At 45.0% G+C, this 19,405-nt stretch overlaps 1 protein-coding gene across 2 annotated transcripts in view; it reads right to left on the bottom strand.

Moving 5' to 3' along the window:
- The window catches only part of PIK3R1 (phosphoinositide-3-kinase regulatory subunit 1), a 49,798-nt gene extending 31,211 nt beyond the window's left edge, over positions 1-18,587 (bottom strand). For both annotated transcript variants that reach the window (XM_077286553.1, XM_077286561.1), the window contains exon 1: positions 17,979-18,587. In XM_077286553.1, the coding sequence (XP_077142668.1) occupies positions 17,979-18,312 (334 nt within the window). In that variant the 5' untranslated portion in view covers positions 18,313-18,587. The remainder of the gene's footprint in view (positions 1-17,978) is intronic.
- Positions 18,588-19,405: the final 818 nt, after the last annotated feature.

The raw sequence follows: 19,405 nt of genomic DNA, 5'->3' as shown, positions 1-19,405 counted from the left end.
GAAGAGTCCAGAAAACAGAGCAGGATTTGCAAGTAAAATCCTGAATAGTGCAGTCACCAAGATATCTGGCACAGAGGTTCACTGTGTGTACTGGCAACCGTGACCTTACCACCGGGAGCTATAAATCAGCTCTCTCCATACAGATGGGGATGAAGACTTTTTCTTTCTCTGTAGCCATCTGGTTTTGGAATGTGCCAGCAGTTAAAATGTACAAGTCCTAATGAGGGGGAGGGAGGGGAAGGAAAGACATGGATAGCAAATGTACAACACAAACACTACTTTCCATACACTTCATTAAACGAATTGCAGAAAGTGGCCTTGTATGCTTAATAATTGCAAAAGGACAATGACCCTCACTGTAGAAGAGACTGCACACCATTCATCATGACAGGACTTGTAGTTCTGCAACAGCTGGAGACCCAGAGGTTGCCACAAATTCCTATCCTAATGGTGGGATCAGATTCCAGTCATTAAATCACTAAGAACTGGTATGAAATGATACATTAGGTACACAAAGCCTCATGCCTCACACATACTTCACCTTCAAACCAAATTAATTTCTCAAATGCAAAATTAAGCAACATCCTAATCTTTAAAAAAATAAAAATAAAAAATAAAAATTCTACCATTTTACTTTTGTAGCACCTCTCTAAACCCTTCACCTAGCTGGGTGTCCTTCCGAGTCTGATGTTAAACCAACAGCACACCGATATAGGCTGCTGTCTCTGCTCTCCTCCTTTTCGTGTAAAGATTCATGCACACTCAGAGCTATGGAGTCGGTAAGCCAAACCACCGACTCAGACTGACTCCTCAATTTCCCTGACCCCCGACTGCACAGCACTGGTCACCACTGAGTAAGTCCATAAAGTGCAGCACAGATTCATCATCTGACTCCACAGCACTGGTCACCACTGAGTAAGTCCATAAAGTGCAGCACAGATTCATCTCCTCTATGTCTCCACAGCACTGGTCACTACTGGGCATGTACATAAAGTGCAGTACAGATTCATCTCCTCTATGACTCCACAGCATTGGTCACTACTGAGCATGTACATAAAGTGCAGTACAGATTCATCTCATCTATGACTCCACAGCACTGGTCAATACTAAGCACAAGTGCAGCACAGATTCATCTCAACTAAAAGCCCAGATCCTTGGATCAGGAACAGAACAGACATTTATAGGACATTTCAGAATTTTCCCAAGTTATGAAAACATTTACAGAATATCCTGCATTGTACTACTGTACCCAAATTTATGACATATTTTAGGAGTCAATGCATTTTATACCGACTCCAACAATTGGACACAGACACTGACTGCACAGCCCTGTGCACACCTAAGCTTTTACATACACTTTTTCCAACACTGGACCAAAAAAGAAAACAAGTCAGAGCAGGTCCAACTCACATTTCAATGAATGGATATGTGATGTGAACGGACAGCACACAACATAGATAACCGTCAAACAAAGGTTCCGCTAGCAGCCAACATGCCTGCCTCTCCTGCCTTTTTCATGAGACCTACTGTCACTGATTCCAAACATCTCCAAGACAAAAAGGACATGCCAGATCCTTATCTGCTCCACAATCATCTATCGGGGGAAGAATCAAAGGTCCAACATGCACAGGACTGTCGGTTGAAGAGGTTTACGTTGATGGGTTAGGTTAAAGTTATATTACTGTTTAATCAGGATTAAAAGATTGCATCAGACAAGGAGAGTATTTTCAGATCTGTAATTAGAGGAGATATAGCATCTAAGGCTTCACGGAGGGAAGATAGCACAAGCTGAACTGTATCAAACTATAGAAAGGAAAAGTACACACCGTCCTATACTACACAACTGTGCATAAGTGTGCAGAGAAACTATGGCCAACTCTTCCGGGAGAATTGGGGGATAAATGGTGATAAAAAGCATAACATTCTGTGTCAAGCTAGTGAAGGAAACAACACCCTGGACTCAGATCTCACATCCAGCATGTATTACTGGGAGGGACACCACCATGTGTCAAGTGTCTGAAAGTCTGGGTAGGATACAAATGGAAGATCAAGTGGTTTAAAAAAGAACGAAGGAATAAAAAAGTTGCAGATGGAAACTTTAACTCAAAGTAACCGCTGTATGATCAGAGCTGGAGACTTTATATTCCTTTTGAAGGCTAAGTGTGAGAAAGGGCACAAAGGCCGGCACAACGCTGTGGTGACAGCAGACAATAGGCTGTATTCTTTGACAAGAACAGACATGCCCAATTTGGCTAGTAAAACACAAGCGACTAGTCCACAAGTCAAGCGAGGAAATGCAAGACGGAAAGCACTACTTGCTTGAGACACAACTAGAAATTCTGGAGCGGTTTCTATAACAAGAGGGGGAAAATGTCTTAATTACAGCAGGAGAGACAAGGAGTTGACAGCCCCCTCGGGAGAAGAGCCGCCAGACACTGCCAAGTGCTCAGGCTCACTGCAGAGACAACATTGCTGGGAACGGGAACAGATTTCAATGTCGAGTCATGGAAGAAATATACAATATACAGAGCGGTAATAAGACAAGTTTAAAAGATATATGAGAAGGTAAAAATTTAGGAGGTAAGAGGGGGTCTCCCATCGTCTCTGGGGACGACAAGTGTTTATAGAAGCCATGAAACAAGGGACAGTGGTATCGGCTCAGGATTAAGCACAGGACCAGGGGGACTCCATGCAGGGAGGGATAATGCTCCAAACCAGAAAGCCCACACTAATCTGAGGTCACCCAGGTGAGTGGCTCTTACTGCTGAGGAAAGGCCTGGAGATGTGGTGATAGGCCGAATTCACACCTGTGTTTTGTGGTCCACGCATGGACAGACTGGGGGTGTCCGGACCCGGACTCGACAGCTTCATAAACTGCAGTGAGGCCGTCTGGTTCATGCCAAGAGACCCACATCGGTCCAGGTATCTTGGACCAACACTGATATAGGAGTCTGGGCTTGGTGCATATTCAAACATTGTATATTACCAGACCTCTAATGTCCCCAAAACTTACAAGAAACAAAATGAGCTTAAATCCTGCTGTCACCTAAGAAAAAAGCAAGAGAGCATTTAAGTAACATAGGGTTCTTGGTAAGTGTTTTTGATCAAAAATAGCATAAAAGCTAATGTGAACATGCGTTTATACGTTGCATGTAGATCAATGTGTGTGGTTTCTTTGTTTTTTTCTCTAATTTCCCAAGCAGAGTCCCAAGGCTGTGGCTGTGCACACGCTGCGGATTCGCAGCTGTTTCCTTTGAGTTTACAGAACCATGTAAACCTATGGAAAACAAAATCCGCAGTGCACATGCTTTCTTTGTGCGCAATGTTTGCACCTGCTCCATAATAGGAATCCGCAGGTGTAAAACCGCATGTGAAATCTGCACAAAAAAACACGGTAAAGCCGCAGTAATCCGCAGTGCGGTTTACCTGCGGATTTATCAAAATCAGTCCGGAAAAAACCGCAGGACTTTCCGCAACGTGTGCACGAAGCCTGACACCGATTTTCAGGGCTGTGTAGTCGGAGCCCATCTTGGTGGAGTTGGTATCAAGGAAATTGAGGAGTCAGAGGATTGGCTTACCGACTCCACAGCCCTGCTGATTTCTGCAATGAATTACTCAGTATGGGACAAATCCTTAGGGTATGTGCACACTTTGCGGATTTTGCTGCGCATCCGCAGCAGATTGGCCTCTGTGCATTTGCAGCAGTTTTCCCTGAGTTTACAGTACCATGTAAACCTATGGAAAACAAAATCCGCAATGCACATGCTGCTGAAAAAACTGCGCGGAAACATAGCATTGTTTATTCTGCAGCATGTCAATTCTTTGTGCGGATTCCGCAGCAGTTTACACCTGCTCCATAGTAGGAATCCGCAGGTGTAAAACCGCAGGTGGAATCCGCACAAAAAATGCAGTAAATCCGCGGTAATTCTGCAATGCGGTTTACCTGCGGATTTACCAAAATCAGTCCGGAAAAAATCCGCACCACTTTCTGCAACGTGGCCTTAGAAATCTGTGGAAATAAGTACCATTAAATTATTCCTACAACATTCAAAATAAATATATATATATTTTACACACCGTATATATTCCCCCCGTTGGATGTATGGGACCCAGATTTTCCATCCATTTTAAGTCAAATACATGTGAATGTCGCCTAGTCATGATTGGCGGCCATGTAAAACTGGCGACAGAAAAATGCTTTCTCAGGATAGGAGCAGCTAAGACCTAGCACGCAGGCCGATCATAAATGCATGTAATTACTGTAAAGGTAACCTTGTAAAGCGCAGATTTCACTATATACCTGGATGTGATCAAAGGAAATACTGAAAATTACAGACTGAACATCAGAAGGCAGCGTCACCATGAGGCATCTGTACAAGGAGTAAATGCCTGTAATTGAGTCTTCCCTTCTGTCATCTCGCTGTGATCAGCACACGGGGATCGCGGATATGAACATGTGCAACCTCGTACCTGTACTTACAGGTAGGAAAAGAGTTAGGCTCTTCTATATGTGCAGAAATTGTATTTTCAACATGTAAATTTCAGGAAAATAAATAAATAAAATTATAAAGTTCCAACCATTTCTAGTTATGTACACAGCCCAGACAGGGCTGCTACCCAATGTATTATAGCAGCAACTGCATCACCAAGAAAATGAAAAGTCTAAGGGCTTGTTCACATGTGGAAAAAAGAAATCCATAGCGTTTTATGCATCTCTAATCTCATTCACATCTGCAGGACGTCAATTCTTTCAGCGATTTATTGCAGCATTTTTTAGCTATTCAAATGAATGGGGGGAAAAAAAATAAATAAAAAATCATCAAGAAACATTCACAAAACCATGGCTATTTTACATAGCGTTTTCCCTTCTAGTAAGCAGATTTTGGCAGCACTTCCGCTGCCCTGTATTGCAAAGGGTAATCACGTCTGCCGATTTCACATCCGGCATGCCGGGCAGTTTTTGCTGTGGATCTTATCCATAAAATCTCACACATAGCACTGCTATTATAGCACACAGCAGATTTTTCCATCCAGAAAACCCAGATACATATGTTAACATGTATTTCCCAGGAAAAGAGAACAAGTCAGACTAAAGGGCGCCATACACGTGAAATAAAAGATACCTGAACAGGGCAATTTCTGGCTGACCACCTCTTTGTGTAAGGGGACCCTTATGAGGGAAGGTAGGGACACCTATGGGGTGGGGGTGTTAGATAGGTACCCTTACGGATGTGTGTGTGTGTGTGTGTGTGTGTGTGTGTGTGTGTGTGTGTATGTGTGTGTGTAGTAGATAGGGACCCTTACTGGGTGGGGAGGGGGTTAGTAGATGGGGATCCTTACTGGGGATGGGGGGGGGGGGTTTGATAGGGACCCTTACGGGGTAGTAGTAGTAAGGGACCCATACCAGGTGGTTAGATAGAGACCCTTACCGGTGGGGGGGGGGGAGGAGTTATGGACCCTTACTGGGGGGGAGAAGTATCTGACGATCTGACGGTTTGAACGTAATCGAACATTACTTTTGTCCTGCAGACGGAAAAGCCGCTGCCAGATGAGTCTGTCATTGATTTACTCCTCTCTCCCCATAGAAAACACAAGAAAGCTTGCTTGAACATTCATGTGTATGGGGGGGGGGGGGAGTCGGGAGTCTGAGCCGCACAAGTGTCTGGCTGACACTTTTTATTCAAAATGTATGGTCAGATACATTTTGTAAATGTGCAAATATAAAGTATTAATGCAGACACATTGAGACATCTGCGCTCCCGATGTAACGCTATACATTACTCACGATTAATGCTGATCAGATTCAGATCTGCACATAACCTCGTCACACCGGCACGGAGGGAGAGAAGACAGGTCGCATCAATTATAGATCTGCATCAGCACTTTTTGCAGGACAGGTTGCATTTCTCTTAAAGCCTCTCCCACCATAAAGCCTATAATTTACACGTGCCATAAAGATGCAAGGCTGTTCCCAAGGAGAAATGACTCAGATCTTTTTTTTTCCTTCTTAAACAAGTCCTATAGATTGACTATGGATTCCAGCCAAAACCAGATCAGCATATGTGATTGATTCCCCAGCCACCTGTACTACTGACATCTGTTCTGGATTTACATGGAGGTCAATAGAAAAGTCAGTGCACTAGAAACTGGAGAACGGGGATTGTGGCTGGAACATTCCTGCTGCAGAACCAGCTCACTACTAATGCATTTTCCAGCCAAACAGCGGCAATAATTCTTCTATTGGTTACGGTTTAACCAGAGAATCTTCCTTACTGCCACGTGGATTACATTTTGGAAAACTTTGCAGTGCAATTCATAACATCCAAGAGCTTTCCAGTAACCAGCCCAGATCTCCTCTAGGAGCACACAGGTCAACGTGGCGTTTAGGAAGGACGGTAACAATAGCCACTTTATTTCTGAAGTAGCACTCCGCAGCCAGAATAACCGGCTACGCTGTGAAATGTGTAATGTGTAGAAGGTCAACACTTTCCACACATAGTAACCAAGTTGCCATTTCTCAGGGGATGACCCCAGGCTCTTGTTAGGCACGCCGTAGGCATCTCAGGTCACTGTCTGCGGTATAATAATACACCGATGAAGGGCCCAGAATGGGATCAATTACACACAGGCACGAAATTCTGCGCCAAACGGGTCTGGTTTCATTTGCGTGAAGACACGGGGCGCTATTTTAGTATTTATAGTGACTATAATAAAACGCCTTTCATCTCCTGATCGAGGTATTTGGACTCTATTCAATCTGGCATCATGGGGGGCTCTTATAGAAGATCCCGCAGGCGAATAATGGGTCCATCAGCTTGTACTTGGAGCACTGCAGGAAGCAAGGGTCTACTGGTCCAAAGCAAGAAAACCACCAAGGGGTCCAAGGACTGTTGGATATTGTAGCTCAGGTGTAGTCAAATCAAGGAGTCAAACAACCCAACCATCTGATCCTTAATGGTGTATTCCCATCCCAAAATGTAGTAGGTATAATAATAATATTAGCAAATTCCTCCAATTATAAATGTAGCATAGGTTTTCTGATTCGCTATGTCTTTCCTCATGTCCAGGGCATTGCAGGACCTTGAGTATCCTTGGTTACGACCACTGATATAGTGACAGCTGGTTGCTAGCGGTCGTAACCATGGATATTTAAGGTCCTGCAATGCCTGTACATGAAGAAGAACGATACTACATTTCTAATTGGAGGTATTTGCTAATAATAAGAAAAATATTATTATACCTATTACATACTGGGATAGGAGTGATGCTACAAATGCAAGTTCCCTGTCATTATTAGGCTATGTTCACGCGTTGCTTTTTTTACGCTTTTTTCTGCAGACAAAAAGCAGGTTTCGCTGGCTTTTTTGTGGATCCCAAAGTTCAGCTTTGCTTCCACCATACAGGCAAGGTGTTAGGCCACCAACTCAAGACAAGTGAAACTATAAAATATTTTTGGAAAAAGGGTAAATTGATTAGAATAGTCCCTATTTTTTCAGACATAAAAATCCTTTTCCACTAAATAATTTGAACAAAAGTTCAAAGTTCATAAAAAATACACAACTATAAACGCAATAACAGCGGGTGTTGAATTGGTCGGGAATAGTTTACCTAAGACATTGGCAGTGCATTTTGTAGGGCGGACACGGTTTACTTTCACACGTTGGTCAGGGTCATTGAGCTGGTCGGGCATTGTTCAATGTCACACATTGGTCAGACAAGGTTTAGTTTTACACACTGGTCAGACATTGAATTGTCACTAATTTAATTACATTGTACTAATACTACTTGCCATTCTCAGGTGAGGAGACCAAGACATTTTGGTTTAAACTTGAGAAAAATAAAAATAAATAGGTTTTAAATCCTGCTGTACATACTTTTGTTTTTTAAAGTAAAAATACAGCAAAAACTAATGGCTACGGGTTTTTGCTGCATTTTTTGCACTTACTTATTGCTATCTATGGGTGAAAAAAAACGCTGCAACAATGCTGAAAGTAGTGACATGCTGCAGTTTTCAAAAAAGCAGCAGTTATCCAAAACAGTCAGGAAAATAACCAGTGTGTATGTATGGGATTCCTGAAATCTCAGCTTTTGAAGGTACTGTACAAAGCAGCTTTTAATTTGCATTACAAACGCAGCAAAAACGCAACGTGTGAACATAGCCTTATACTTACCAGCAGCAGTCTTCTGCTCTTCCCAGCGCTGCCATCTTTTGACCGCATTATTTGACTGACCGGAAGTCAAAGGTAATGGTCACAAGCTCTCAATGCAGGTCTACGAGAACCTTGTTCTGTCTCTCGTACACTTACGCCGAGCTGTGACTTCCGGCTTACTCAGCAAACACTGGAGCGATCCACCAGGTAACAACCTGCAGAAGACGACTGGAGCGGCGACGATAGCAAAAGAAGACAGCAGCTGAAAGGGTGGTGGAGTTGCACTGTCAGTGTCCATTTTGGTTGAGTCGGTACAAAATAGACTGACTCCTAAAATATATAATACATTGGGTACAGTAGTACAGTGCAGGATGTGCTGTAAATGTTTCCATAATAATTTGGGAAAGTTATAAAATGTCCTATAAATGTCTGTTCTGTTCCTGATCTAAGGATCTCGGCTTTTAGCAGAGATGAATCTGTGCTGCACTTTATGCACAAGCTCAGTAGAGACCAGTGCTGTGGAGTCAGAGGAGATGAATCTGTGCTGCACTTTTTGCCCATGCTCAGTAGAAACCAGTGCTGTGGAGTCAGTGGAGATGAATCTGTGCTGCACTTTATGTACATGCTCAGTAGTGACCAATGCTGTGGAGTCAGAGGAAATGAATCTGTGCTGCATTTTATGTACAGGTCCTTCTCAAAAAATTAGCATATAGTGTTAAATTTCATTATTTACCATAATGTAATGATTACAATTAAACTTTCATATATTATAGATTCATTATCCACCAACTGAAATTTGTCAGGTCTTTTATTGTTTTAATACTGATGATTTTGGCATACAACTCCTGATAACCCAAAAAACCTGTCTCAATAAATTAGCATATCAAGAAAAGGTTCTCTAAACGACCTATTACCCTAATCTTATGAATCAACTAATTAACTCTAAACACATGCAAAAGATACCTGAGGCTTTTAAAAACTCCCTGCCTGGTTCATTACTCAAAACCCCCATCATGGGTAAGACTAGCGACCTGACAGATGTCAAGAAGGCCATCATTGACACCCTCAAGCAAGGGTAAGACCCAGAAAGAAATTTCTCAACAAATAGGCTGTTCCCAGAGTGCTGTATCAAGGCACCTCAATGGTAAGTCTGTTGGAAGGAAACAATGTGGCAGAAAACGCTGTACAACGAGAAGAGGTGACCGGACCCTGAGGAAGATTGTGGAGAAGGACCGATTCCAGACCTTGGGGAACCTGAGGAAGCAGTGGACTGAGTCTGGTGTGGAAACATCCAGAGCCACCGTGCACAGGCGTGTGCAGGAAATGGGCTACAGGTGCCGCATTCCCCAGGTAAAGCCACTTTTGAACCATAAACAGCGGCAGAAGCGCCTGACCTGGGCTACAGAGAAGCAGCACTGGACTGTTGCTAAGTGGTCCCAAGTACTTTTTTCTGATGAAAGCAAATTTTGCATGTCATTCGGAAATCAAGGTGCCAGAGTCTGGAGGAAGACTGGGGAGAAGGAAATGCCAAAATGCCTGAAGTCCAGTGTCAAGTACCCACAGTCAGTGATGGTGTGGGGTGCCATGTCAGCTGCTGGTGTTGGTCCACTGTGTTTCATCAAGGGCAGGGTCAATGCAGCTAGCTATCAGGAGATTTTGGAACACTTCATGCTTCCATCGGCTGAAATGCTTTATGGAGATGAAGATTTCATTTTTCAGCACGACCTGGCACCTGCTCACAGTGCCAAAACCACTGGTAAATGGTTTACTGACCATGGTATTACTGTGCTCAATTGGCCTGCCAACTCTCCTGACCTGAACCCCATAGAGAATCTGTGGGATATTGTGAAGAGAAAGTTGAGAGACGCAAGACCCAACACTCTGGATGAGCTTAAGGCCGCTATTGAAGCATCCTGGGCCTCCATAACATCTCAGCAGTGTCACAGGCTGATTGCCTCCATGCCACGCCGCATTGAAGCAGTCATTTCTGCCAAAGGATTCCCGACCAAGTATTGAGTGCATAACTGAACATTATTATTTGATGGTTTTTTTGTTTGTTATTAAAAAACACTTTTATTTGATTGGCCGGGTGAAATATGCTAATTTATTGAGACAGGTTTTTTGGGTTATCAGGAGTTGTATGCCAAAATCATCAGTATTAAAACAATAAAAGACCTGACAAATTTCAGTTGGTGGATAATGAATCTATAATATATGAAAGTTTAATTGTAATCATTACATTATGGTAAATAATGAAATTTAACACTATATGCTAATTTTTTGAGAAGGACCTGTACATGCTCAGTAGTGACCAGTGCTGTGGAGTCAGTGTCAGGGAAACTGAGGAGTCGGGAGGTTTGGTTTACTGACTCCACAGCCTTAGCAGCCTATACTATTTGCAGAAAACGTAAGATGATTAGTGACACCACTCAAACGATAAACTAAAAAAAAAAAAAAAAAAAAGCCAAGAAAATTCAAGCTGGTAGACCATGAAAAAAAAAAATATATTTTTACATGTTTGTGGTTACCTTTAGCTACACATTTTCAGACCCCAAACAGGTTATTTGCAGCCTGATGCAAGATTCAGATTTTTCTCTTGGAGTGTCTCTCCCAGTAATATAGGCTGGATGTGTGTATCCAGGGGCCTGCCATGGTTACTTGCTTTCATGCATGATCATAGCTCTAATAGTCTACTTATTTTAGCGTCACGCGCTTTCCTCATTTTTAATAGCCTGCTATCTCCGCCCTCGTTGGGACATGTTCGCACCCCTCTCCACACTGCAGATCTGAGTTACAAGCCCCCTTTCTGCTTCTGTTGCAGACACTGAAAGAAGGGAGGAGGAAAGAAGGAGCATAAAAAGTTGAACATGGTGGTAACGTTCCTAACTTTGCCAGACAAATCCAACATAACATTATTTGAACTGCTGAAAAGGACTTTCCATAAGGAATGATTTTACCCAATTTTCATGAGTGGAGGAAATTCTGCAAATGAACCAGAAAAATTAAGTTTTTCTAAAGAGAAAAGTTGTGATATTGTAGCAGTCTTGCATCATTCTCTGGATTAGCCATTTCCGGATCCAGCAGGACTGCCCCGGCCCAGACGGGCTCCTTCTGGTATCAGGTTACGGTGCAGCCTGCAGCTTATCCCTACAACTGTGGAAGTGAGAGCACCACAACGCCAAGCGCTCAGGTCTCTGCACCACCCCGGCAGTATGGAATGGAGGAGAATCGGAGAGATTCAGCAACACTGGTGCAAACAAAGAAAGGAGCATTGGCCAGTGACAACCAGTGAGGTTAGGACTTAGTTTGCACATCATGCGCGCGTTGTGTCCTACAAGGAAGAGGCGCTGGGGTTATTGTAGGTGCTCAGGTCCAAGAGCCATGGACTAAAAAACATGGCCGCAGGACCAGCGTCCGGCATTAGAGATTTCAAACCTAATGATGCTAGTGTACTTACTTTGACAAACCATGTCAGAAATGGCCATATAATCATATACAAAGGTTTAAATCAATCAAAGAGCACCCTGACTGAAAATTTCTCAGTGTCCGTCCTCGCTGCTGCCATTACAGTAAGAACAAGAGAATCAATGGGACTAAGATCCATGTAAAAATGTTTGCAATTTGTCTTTTGAAGTCTGGTGACAGACCCGTTTTAAGGGCAAGTGCCATAGATTAAAATCGATAGTATGGGCAAAGCAGGGCCACAAGGTCCATAAAATGTCACATGAATATCTAAGGCTAGGTTCACATAATTATAGCGTTCTACACTAAACAAAAACTACTGGTTTTGGCTTACAAATACTGATGTAAAATACTGACCATGTAAACGTGAACTAACCCCTTTATCTACCAATCCAGCCGTACACCACCAGATTTTGCTGTCGTAATCCAATACAACCCAAGTTCGCTAAACATCAGCAGTCTCCAACCTGTCGCTGTCCAGCTGTTGAGAAACTACTACTCCTAGAATGCCCCGACCGCCAGAAAATAGCTTGGTGAAAACCAGGGCTGTGGAGTCGGAGGTTTGGCTTACCAACTGCACAGCGCTGTCAGGGCTGTAGAGTCGTGCAGTAGGAGCCCATTTTAGAGGAGTCAGAGTCAGAGGTTTGGCTTACCGACTCCACAGCCCTGGTGAACGCATCTGCTTCTCCTCACATCTTATGTCATCAGTTTCATTTTGATGATGAAATGCAACGTTGCTCTTTAATTTAAAAAAAATGATATTAAAATTAGGGGGATAAAAAAAGAAACTGCGACATTTCAATAAACGAGCCAAAATCTATAAAAGTGACTTAGAGGAGCAAAGAGGAACGGGACGGCCGATGTGTCACCTGGCAGCTGGGGACGTGTATTCAATGGATGCACCGCCAAGAAGGACGTGATGCAACCGATGCTTCTCCAGCTTTTGTTGACTTAAAGGCTCCCATGATTTTCCAAGAAGCAATTCATTACCCTAACCAAACATCTCTGGAAAAAAAGACATTACCTGTGTGCCAAGTATGATATCATAGTCTGCAGAGATTACTGGAGATTAGGTGTCAGAACGCAACCCGCATCTAGCAATGTAGACTACAGGTGAGGGGCGCAGGTTAGAACCCGTCTGGGAAAAAAATTTGGATTATTAAAAAAACGGGAACCATTATTACCAGTTGAGAAAATATTTACTGGATGACAAAAGTACAACCATACACAAGTACGTCTTGATTAATGTATCTAGAAAGCATATGGATTACGAAGGGAGCAAGCAATTAAACTCCTGTCCTTTTAGCTCTTATCCTCATTAACGCCTGTTAAGGGCTCATCTGAGATTTGGCGGAGTAAGTAATCAGCCTTTAAGTGGGGAGGGGGATATCTCATGGCTTCATTACTGGCAATTACACAACGGCACTGTTACAAAATAAGTAATCTGGGCCACGAGGTATCAAAATAGGCGCCATCACCCAGTAGCAAAGAGCTTATAGTCCATCCACTTTGGGATCCCAGCGGTCACCGGAAAAAAAGGCCGTCATGTGCTGTGAGGTATAGACTACCATCATCCAGGTGGAGGATGTTCTTACTGTGTGGTGTCAGGGGCCGGCCAGGCGCCAATACCATAGATTCATGCAAATAACTTACGGTATGCAGATCCCTAAAACTTCTACATACAGTGTATGAAGCATAGAGATCCATTATGGGCCCATGTATTTTCACACAAAATGTCACGGCATGCGCTGCTTAACTCCATATGTCAGGAGGCATCTTCACTAGATGCCCGGTTCCTGAAAATGTGAAATGTTTTTATTTAATGGCCCTTAAGGCTTTTGAAGCTAAAGTATCTGTTCACCATTCCCGCAAAGCAAAGATCATAAGCTATAAAGCAATATAACAGCAGCAGCCTGAGACTTTACAGTCTGAACAAGAACCGTATATCAAATGGGCTGGCTAATGAAGACAACTCCTTTTTCTATGGCCGCATAAAGAGGCGCTGAAGGACTCGACCGTGCATGCATTATACGGTTGGCCACAAGGCTATGTGCACACGTTGCGGATTTGTGTGCGGATTTTTCCGTGGATTTCCTGCGGTTTTTGTGTGGATTCCTACAGAGGAGCAGGTGTAAACAGCTGTGGAATCCGCACAAAAACCGCAACGTGTGCACATAGCCTTAAACTGAATGGCTGGCCCCTGCTTCCAAAGGAGAGAAAAAGATTGTGAAGCTTGGGGGCTAAATGGTCACTGGGCCGAATTCAGACTAAAAGGGGCTGCCGTGAAGAGACAATCCACTTAAAGAGCAACTATTGTTAAAAAAAAAATACATTTTGTCATAAGAAAAGGTTTGGCTGGGGGTGTAAAGACCCACAACCAAATGCAAAAATGAAGGAGCAAAGGCTCTGAGCCGGAATGCTGCTCTCCTCCAACACTATCGGTAATGGTGGTGTCAGCACCAAGACTCCCACTGATCAAAGCTCCTGACTGGTCTCTGACATGGCAAAGGACAAGTTAGGGTATGTGCACATGCTGCGGATTTTGCTGCGGATCCGCAGCGGTTTCCCATGCATTTACAGTACCATGTAAAGCTATGGGAAATGAAATCCGCAGTGCACATGATGTTTTTCACCTGCTCCAATAGGAAACTGCAGGTGAAAATCCACAGCGGAAACCGCAATAAAAACCGCGATAAATCCGCAGGGGTTTTGCACTGCGGATTTATCAAATCCGCTGTGGAAAATTCCGCAATGGAATCTGCAGCGTGTGCACATGGCCTAATAACAGTGGGACTGCATTTCCAATTAGTAAAAAGAAAATGGCATTATTAGAAAGCAAAAAAAGAAAAAAACACCCATGTACATAAACTCTTAGAGGATTGGTCATCTCTCCTGACACGTGTTAGTAACACTTGTATTCTTCAGGATCAGCTTTATGTAAGACCCCGCACTGCACGGTTCCCGATTCTTGCTCCTAGAAACTGACGAGTAGGAGTTACAGGTTGGGTTTGTATTCACAGCATGATAATGTCCAGTCAGTGCTGTTCATGCAGCGCCATGGTTCCTAAGAATACTACCAAGACATTAAAGGGATTGTCCATGTCTTTAACACTGATGGCCTATCCATAGGATACATCATCAATGTCTGATTGGTGGGAGTGCAACTTCCGGCGCCCCCTGCTGGTCAGCTGTTCCCGGATTGGCCGGACCTACTCAGTTGCGGAGTTGCACAGCACAGCTCCGTCAACTCTATAGTGGCCGCAGTCGGGTACTACACATCCATACCCATACAAATCAATAGCTTCATAACTGGGCCGCCATCAACACCGGTAACAGATCATTGGGGTGCCAGAAGTCGCACACCCAGTGATCAGACATAGATGACCTATCCTAAGGGTAGGCCAAAGTTAAAGTGGTGAACAACCCCTTTAAGAGATAACAGAAACAGCAGAGGAACAACACAATTTAGTTCTGTGAAAGCCAAAACAGCTGTGTCAGAAGAGGCAATGGGTCTTTACACAAAATAGCTTGCATGGACCCTGTATAGCCCCAAATCGTACCCATGTTCCCGTATGCCAATACCTGGTCTAAGTCAAGTGCTGCTTTGTAGCCACCAAATTGCCCTGTAGAAGTAATGCATCTAGAAAAGAACATCCCTAGAATACGGCACGTCCCTGGATTCAGAACAGAACCCCTACAGAGCCATTCACTTTAATGGAGTCACTGTGGACAGTGTGTAGCAGACCACGCTTCTATGCATGTCTAAAAAAAAAAAAAAAAAAAAAAAAAAAAAAAAAAAGAGAATATTGCCAGGATGGAGGTCAGAGTGTCCACAGCGACTCAGTTTGGGCTAAAGTTGGGACCCCATACTGCACGATCCCGAAAGAAACCCCGAGTGCTTGCCAGAACCCAGCCTTACTTCTGCAAAAAGTCATCAACATGGTGCAAAAAGCCTTCTCTCTGTCTCTCAAGATGCACAAATCTCACCAAAACTTAGGTGTCTACAACAATGCAGTCGTATGCAGCACATATATTAAAATAGCACAAAAAAACCCATGGAAAGTGAACTATGCATTCGCCCCGAACATGATCCCATGTAGCTCTACACTCTCCCATGTTATTCCAGGCCAGTAGATGGCACTTGCATCTCAAAAAGCAACTTCACCGGATTCAACTTCTGGTCACATTGCAAATGCATTAGAAGTGTGGTTATAAAAAACAGTGAACAAAATCCATAAAAAGTGAGAAAATAAATTAATTTTGTTTCATTTCAATATGTTTTGTATCCGTGAAGGCGAGAATCCTGATCACAGCAAGCATCGAACCAAATATTAAATGGCAGAGGAATAAATAAAACACAAAAACTAAGACTACAGATCGTTCTAACAGTTTGTAGAAAGCTCCAGGACGGAGAAACTAAAGTTAGAAAGGAATGTACAAACATTTAGAACTCAGGCAAACAAACATGGCAGATACTTCAATGTGTGCGCGAGCCGCCCGATTAGTATGTAAACAGTGTACTTAGCACCATGCAGAACATTGCGCAAGCCTCTGCCCCTCATAGGGCCCCCTGCCCCTCATAGGGCCCCCTGACAACCAGACTTCCTCCAGCTCTCCCCTATGCTAATCTACTGGCCTCCAAACATGTCCCAGGGCTGACAATGCCACATAGCGGGTCCAGGTGCCGAGGGGCCGCACATCCAGAGCCTGGGTACAGAAACACTTCTGCTCCATTGTCCTGGACACAAAGCCTGCAGACCTACATGCAGCACAGGAAAGAAAGGGGAAGAAAAAAAAAATCAATAGTGGAGGACAGGAACTGGACTTCTTTGTGCACTGCCAGCACATTCCACATTCACAGTTGACTTTGACTCAAGAATGTCCAGGAACATAAATGCATAAAAGCAGGAACATGATGGCTCCCGGGGAAATGCTGCACTCAATACTAATGGGCCGAGATAAAGTGAGGGCACGGAATGGGCACATTACAGGAGGGGACAATGGGTGCACAGGGCTCGGGCCTGCGGGGGTCATGTGTCAGATCTATTAGTGGCAGTTCTGTAAGAAGAGATGGCACCACCGCACCGGACCGCCACGCAATGATCACAGGCACATACCACCATGTTTGTAAACACTGCCAAATGGGGAACAGAGTGGAAACGTGGGGCTGATCATCGCACTGCATGGTGCAACATGTGTGGCACTACAAGGGCCAGCAGGCAGGGAGAGAAGCGGCCTTATCCTAAAGGAGCCACAGAGGACATCCAGCCATCCCTGGAGCAGCTACATCCCATAGTCCTGGTACTTTCCCCCCCATCAGTGTTACACTGCTCAGGTCCCATCCCAGCAGCCCAGTCTGACACTTCGCCAATCCCTGCCAAACGCTGAAGAGAAGTGTTAGAAATATCCTAGAAATCTGACATCAGGGGGGCGCTAATACCTGTGAGGGGGGCTACCTGACATTGGGAAGGGGGGTGGAACAGATGCTCATGCCTGTGATGATAATCTATTTTTATATAGCGCTAACATATTCACAGTTTACAGTTTAGCGCTTTACAGTTTGTACACATTATCATCGCTGTCCCCGTTGGGGCTCAATCTAAATTCCCTATCAGTATGTCTTTGGAATGTGGGAGGAAACTGGAGAACCCGGAGGAAACCCACGCAAACACGGAGAGAACATACAAACTCCTTGCAGATGTTGTCCTTAGTGGGGTTTGAACCCAGGACTCCAGCGCTGCAAGGCTGCAGTGTTAACCACTGCACCACCATGCTGCCCCTGTGATGGGGCTATCTGACATCAGGGGGGCGCCCATACCCTGGAGGGGGTTAGCTGACATCTAGGGGGGTGCTCATACCTGTGAGGGGCTGACATCAGGGGGAAGGAGGTAAAAAACAGAGCACAACAATCAGCAACACAAATCTTCCCAATCACCTGGATCTGGAGAGAATTCTCTCCTGCCATTACAGCTGTTTGTACTCTTTGGTGCTTATCACCATATTCCAGTTGAGAATCCTTAATGTTGTTGCATCTTGTGCTGACAAATGAGCTCAGAGACAGACAGATAACAGTGACAAGCTCTCCTGCTGGAGCTCACTGACAGATTCTTCCTTAACTCATTCTGCAGCCAGCGATGGACAACAGATCTATGCATTTAAAAGCAAACACCTGTGTCATCACTACAGAGCACAATCTAGCAACACGAGGTCACTTTTGGATATTCCAGTGCATTTTTTAGGCAACTTATAAAGAAGGCTCAACACTGGATTCAGGAAATAAAGACAGAAAGCTAAGTGAGAGGAGCTGTCATGTAAAGCATGGTGCAGGCAGAACACCGGGGCTGACACCAGAGAGCACACACTCACCCTGCGCTTCTGCCCCCGCCTCTCCTCGGGCGGTCCCGGGGGCCACGGGCAGGGGTCTCGGTGGTCTGGGCTTGGGGGTGGGGGGGTTAATCTTCTTCCGCCCGATGTACTCCACGTAGGTGCCCGGGAAGTCGCCCCTCTCCCCCGTGCTCTCGTTGAAGCCGTTCAGCCAGCCGATGTGCTCCGGTCTGGCCTCGTTGCCCTCCCCGCAGCCCAGCGCCAGCAGGGAGCCCCGGTTGACGGTGAGGACGTCCCCCACCCGCAGCTCCATGTCCTCTTCCCTCTCCTTTTTGTACGGGAACAGGGCCCGGTACTGATATCCCTCCGCGCTCATGCTGCTGCCGCCGCCGCGGATTTCTATAAGCCAAAAAGCCGAAACTGTCGGTGCAATGAGGAGCCGGCTCGGCGCTCACACAGTCACGGTGCCCGGGGACTGCCTGCAGTCGGAAGCGCCGGAGCTTGCTCTCATTTCTCAGTCTCTTCCTCCCTCGTCCTTCTCCTCCGTCTTCCTTCCTTCCTCAACGCTGCACACACAGGAGCCGCTCACAGCACTGGGCGAGGAGACGCAGCCAGCCGGGTGGGCGGGGCGTACAGATGCAGTAAGATCACTCAGTGCGCATGCGCATCTGTCTGCTTTACACATCTGTCATTCAGTAGTTCTGCTGCTTAACTCCTGATTGGTGGAGATAGATGCGACGTCACGAGGGGGAGGGACCGCAGGAGCCATTTTTTAAATGAGCAGCAGGCTTGTTGCCATGTGCGTGTGAGTTTCCAGGGGAAGATTTCAGCGCTTTGCTGCATGTACGGGGCTCAGTCAGCGCGGTGCAAAAGTTCTGCCTTCTGTGTTACTGCTGGTGACAAGGTGCACTGGGCGGCGACACGAATATGGCGAAGAAGGGGGCTGCAGAATACAGGGGTCTGGCGGAGGGGAGCTGCAGCTGCTGCACCTCTTCCCCTATGTGATGCATAGTCTGCAGACATTGGCATTTTAGTTCAAATTATTAATTTTTTTTACAATTTAGAACATTTAAAACCTTTTGTTAAACATTTGCTGTGAGTGGTAAGATAATCTGGAGTGTATGAAGCCGCCCTGCGTCACACCGTACATGGGGCGTAGGATTGGGGTGTACAGGGTGGGCCTCTGTGCTGAGGGGTCCATAGAGTATAAGATTGGGGTATACAGGGGGAAGCCTCTGAGCTGAGGGGTCCATAGAGTATAAGATTGGGGTATACAGGGGGGTGGGCCTCTGATCTGAGGGGTCCATAGAGCATAAGATTTAGGTATACAGGGGGAAGCCTCTGATCTGAGGGGTCCATAGAGTATAAGATTGGGGTATACAGGGGGGAGGCCTCTGAGCTGAGGGGTCCATAGAGTATAAGATTGGGGTATACAGGGGGAGGCCTCTGAGCTGAGGGGTCCATAGAGT

This window comes from Ranitomeya variabilis, chromosome 1, assembly GCF_051348905.1.
Source record: "Ranitomeya variabilis isolate aRanVar5 chromosome 1, aRanVar5.hap1, whole genome shotgun sequence".
Taxonomy (NCBI): Eukaryota; Metazoa; Chordata; class Amphibia; order Anura; family Dendrobatidae; genus Ranitomeya; species Ranitomeya variabilis.
This window is presented reverse-complemented; position numbering and strand designations above follow the sequence as displayed.